The sequence below is a fragment of the Borostomias antarcticus genome (assembly GCF_949987555.1).
Source record: "Borostomias antarcticus genome assembly, chromosome: 15".
NCBI lineage: Eukaryota > Metazoa > Chordata > Actinopteri > Stomiiformes > Stomiidae > Borostomias > Borostomias antarcticus.
Window position 1 is genome coordinate 13,161,864 of NC_140248.1, and position 4,917 is coordinate 13,166,780.

The 4,917-nt window shown below is 42.9% G+C and overlaps 1 protein-coding gene across 1 annotated transcript; it reads right to left on the minus strand.

The window, feature by feature from the left end:
- Window positions 1-585: 585 nt before the first annotated feature.
- Window positions 586-3,809, minus strand: LOC311318101 (mitochondrial fission 1 protein-like). Its single transcript, XM_084449317.1, has 5 exons — window positions 3,763-3,809; window positions 3,349-3,481; window positions 2,230-2,306; window positions 2,031-2,136; window positions 586-1,881 (listed from the first exon to the last, which is right to left on the minus strand). Exons 1-5 carry the CDS (start codon window positions 3,805-3,807, stop codon window positions 1,787-1,789), a joined length of 456 nt encoding a protein of 151 aa, XP_084305443.1. The 5' UTR covers window positions 3,808-3,809; the 3' UTR covers window positions 586-1,786.
- Window positions 3,810-4,917: the final 1,108 nt, after the last annotated feature.

Sequence of the window (4,917 nt, forward strand, 5' to 3'; positions counted from 1 at the left end):
TCCAAGTACAACTTGTTACCAAGGTGATAATCCTCATGTTTCCTCTTTCCCTAGTGTATGTGTTCTTCTTTTGCCAAATGTTGGAGGATGTTTAAAACACATTGTTGTTTAAAGTTTCTTCTTTCTTCACCCATCTCTCTGTCTTTTCAAAAGCAGCTCAACCCTCGTGAGTTAGTGGTAGTAGTGCTGTATTAATCCCCAGGGGGAAACTACACTGTTACAACAGCAGTGGACAACAAACTAACATAGAATCACAAATCAACTAAACCTAACCCTTCTTACCAAGAATCAAGCAATAAACAATAGTGATCTTCTCTCTAAGGACCATGGATACACCTTTCTTCCAGTTTAAACAAATATGGTATCCTCTTTTTATTTTCTGACCTCCATATGTTCATTCCCACTTAATGAAGTGCTTTACAGAAAATGTGAGAATCCATGTAATAGTCTCCCTAGAAAAGCATTGACACAGATGACTGACAAAGAAGTCAAACTTGGTATTGCTTTATCGGATTAGCCAAATTGATTCTTTGTCAATCTATTAATTTGTAATTCAGCACAAGTACCATTCATGTGTGGTTTGAAAGTAAGCACATGCCCTGAATAAAAGTCAACAATGATAATCACATGGAGTTTGCACAAGCTTGAATAGTCTCATGTGTGCGTACTGTATTTGCAGCAGTTTCGGTGGAGTCATTGCCTCAGAGCTTTGTCTAATTCATCAACAGCATTAATAGAGAGTCGAATGAGCAGCTGTCATCAATTTGGACTTAATGATATCAAAATGTAGTTTTACTGTTGGTGACACATCTGTACACACTGGCCATATGATAGCAAAGAATGATTTGATTGATGATTGATGATGAAGTTACTTTATGGCAATCATGTCTTTATTTATAATACTCATTTTCTCTGCACAATAAAGCTGGACAATTACAAAAATAAGCAAACGATAAAGAGGAAAAATAACTTAGAATAATGGCAATTATTGCTACAGTTTAAACCATCAAAATAGTTCACACACAAATACTGCATTGAACATTTGTTATACAGTTCTATTTGGGGTGTGCACTCCAATTCCCTATACTGATACTGGAAGTAGCAGACACTGCAAACCCTTCCACTTGATAATGTGGTTAAAATATACACTCCTAATCCATCAGACCCTCTCATTTAGATCTTAACACCTGCGCTACATGACACTTTACATTCTTATTTAGTATTAGGAAAACCAAGCAGGATGCCACAAATGAGTGCAGTCAGCAACATTGTTCTTTGTTGGTTTAGGGGAAGATTTACAACATGAACTATCTAGGAAACAAACAATGGACTAGCAGGTGCGACAGTGCAAATTGAAGTGCAACATGTTATCTCTGAGACGAAAAGTGTCCTTCATTCCTTCTGAACAGTCAACTTGCAACCTTACTGTAATATTAAGATTAAAAGAGTTTCAGTATACTGTAAAAAATAAAACAAGGGAATTAGTGTCAGGACAGATCCAGCTTGTCAGAGTTTAGACTGGGAAAAGCCAATGACATCAATGGTATAAATCAATCAATACTAACCTCACTCACTCCGCCATGCTAAGGTAATAAAAGTAATGCATGTAATATGTCGCATTACATGTTCCCTTTCATAAGGTAATTGCACTTCTGGTTGGTTTATAAAGGAAAACTATAAAGACAGAAGGTTGAAGTAGTTAATGTCTTAAATGTTAGTGTAGTCATTTTTATATATTGAGGCCTTCCGGGCTGGTCGTTGATGGGTTGATCATTCAGTCTGTTGTTCAGATCTTCTTTGACACAGCCAGACCGATAAGTCCAGCCAATCCAGCAACACCAAGGCCGATTCCCCCAACAATTGCCATGCCGACTAAACCATCTGGAGAAAATTTGACAAATGGTATATGACAAACAAAACTTTCATAAGGTGTTGGGTTCATATCAAGAGATTAATTTGAGATAGGCTACCAACTATTACTGGTGGCCCGGGCAAGATAAAATTACTAGAACACAATACCCTGACCTTACCTCTCTTCATTGCTTTCTCAATGAGTTTCTCCAGGTCCAGAGCCTGTGTGTTTCCAGGTTCATTTTTCAATAGAATCCGGATGTACTTCAGTCCTCTCTCATACTCCTGCAGAGGACAAAACAGTGAAAGGGAAAGATATGGAAATGGAAAGAGAAAGTTCCTCTATTCAACACATTCCATTACCTACATTCACAATACCTTTATTTTGTAGTTTCCAATAGCAAGGTAAAACAAGTAGTCCCTCTGGTCATCCTTAGTCCCTTTGTGGATCAGCTCTATAGGAATAGAAATGGACTTCATCATTGACTTGTCTTAAATGGTCCATATTCCATGTCCTCATTAATTCAGTAGGTTCCCCTTATTGTAGATCAGAACCCAGCTAGAACCAGAACCTATAGATTGAGGATACCGAATGTGGACCAGGACCTTCAAAGACAAGGTCAAAATGGGGTAGGCTAGCCCTGGTCCAGGTCGGTATACTATTTGGGGCTATACCCCAGTATACCGACCTGCCAGGGACCATTCATTGCGCCACTTACTTTTTTCCACTCGGTCAACATTACCGCAAACAACATTTTTCGAAAGCCTTTTCTCTGTGGTGGTTACAGTTGTAGCTCCCTACCTTTTAAATAAAAAGCCCGCCCCTTCTTCCGGCTCGAGCCTGTAGAGCCCGCCTTCTACTTCCGCTTGCTTTATTTAAATCGATGGAAGAAAACATGGACATACCTGAAGAAATATTTCAAGAAGTCATGAAAGAAGTGTGCCGGATACATAATATCACACATTTGAAGCCACTGCAACGTCTTAGCCTCTGAAATTATAGATACAACAACTGTTCTTCGGAAGATTATGCGATGCGTCATCCTAGGCGCTTCCCCTCTAGATGGCGAAACAACTGCAAAAGACAGGCCCCAGACTAATCACCATCTATCACAAGCTAACTTCAACAGCTCCTTGTTGTCATAAGCCCGCCCAATGTAGCTGTTAGTATTTCAGATTCCTCAGATTGGCAATATCGTTTTCTGACCGAGCACAAACTGATCTCTATGGAGAGTATCCAGACTGATTTGCGAGAGAAACTGTCAACTCGCAAAATCAGGATGGTCTCACGAGTTTAGCGGTAATGTAGACCGAGTGAAAAAAGTAAATGGCGCAATGAACGGTCTCTGGCAGGGCGATATACCGGGGTAATAGCCCCGCCCCCCAATAGTATAGCCCATCGACCTGGACCAGGGCTAGGGGTAGCCTACATACGTGAAGACATAAATAAAGACTTAAAACAGGGAAATAATTCATCATAATTACTGTTTAAGTTACCATCTAGTAGAACTATGCCCTTCTTGATCTCAGCTCTGGACTTGCTCCTGACCAAACACCAAGCATACTCGAACTTTGTGTCCTTGGCCACTTCCCCTTTGGCCAGTTCAGCATTATACTTCTTTTCAAATTTCTGCAAGAGGAACAACAATCGATAATTTGATAGCTATCTGATAAACGCTCGTGCAGATTGAGGGAGTAGCTTATTGTTGTGTATAGGAAGAACACGCTCGCTAAAGATTATGTCACAGGGACTCGCTAACTAACGTTATAGCACTTAGCTTTGTATCTGCGTTGGCCACAATGTAGCTGCAACTATCATCCAGTATTCACAAGAATCGCTTAGTGTCAACTAGGAAATATTCTGAACACGGGACCTGTATGGAAAATTGGAGATTCACTAAACAATCTCACCAAGAGATCCTCTGGTGTCACAACTTCGCCAACAACAGCCTCCATGTTTCCGGATGATGATTTTCTTCTTCTTCTCTGGGTTTTATGGCGGATCGCAAAAAGCTTAAAGGTGCATACCGCCACCTACTGTACACAAGTGTGCAAAATCATGTCACAGATCCTAAATCCGTTTCATGAGCCCAGTGTCACCCAAGAATGTGAAAAGCGCCTTCCTGCCGAGTCCTACCCCCTCACCCTCAGTTCCCAATAACCCCCTCAGACTCCACTCTCGTCCTGCCTCACTGATTCTGACCCGTAGGCTAAACGCTTCCGTGCCTCCTCAAACATGGTGCAGAACGCGTGCAACGTTTTCCTCCACACCACAGCCCGCACACGTACGCACGCACACTCTCCCTCTTACCCAACATTAATAAAGTGCTACCCAGTCCTGTGTGGTTTAGCCTGAGACGTGTCAACACTATTTCCTCCCACCGAGACCCTACAGTATACAGTTCTTTGTGGCTACAGACTGTTGGACATTAAGCTCTCCCTTTCAGGTCCCCATCCCACCTTCGCTGCCAGATCTCCAGTCCCTTTCTCCTAATCAGTGTCTTTGCCTCACCCCGCCCCAGGGGAACTGGCACAGTGACCGCCTCCATCAGTGCCCCTTTTGCCAGTGTATCGGCACACTGTAGAACTGTAGGCCTACATCCACCCCACCCCTGTGAAGTCTGAGCAAACAGTGAAACATCTATAGGTCCTCCCTGACAGTGTTGACCGCACACTATCTAACACCGCTCTTGAGTCTGTACGAACCACCACCCTGTCTGGATGGACCTCCACCCACTGTAACCCAATTATGACTGCCACCAGTTCCGCCGTGTACACAGATAGTCAGACAGGCGTTTGGACAAATGTACTTTAAAAGATAAACACCCCACTGCCCACCCTCTGCAGTGTCTTTAGAGCCATCAGTGTAGACCTTAGGCCTGGTTCATAGTCAACGCAAGCTACGCTGACGCGGCTGTTAACGCGGCTCTACGCAAGTGGTTCACTCGCGCGGGTGTCGCTGCCTTGCGTCAGCGCCCCTATTGAAATAGCACTTGCGCTCGCGTAAAGGTACACATTGCTGCACGACACACGTTGCTACCCAGCTGGTGTTGTGGTAGTTAATAG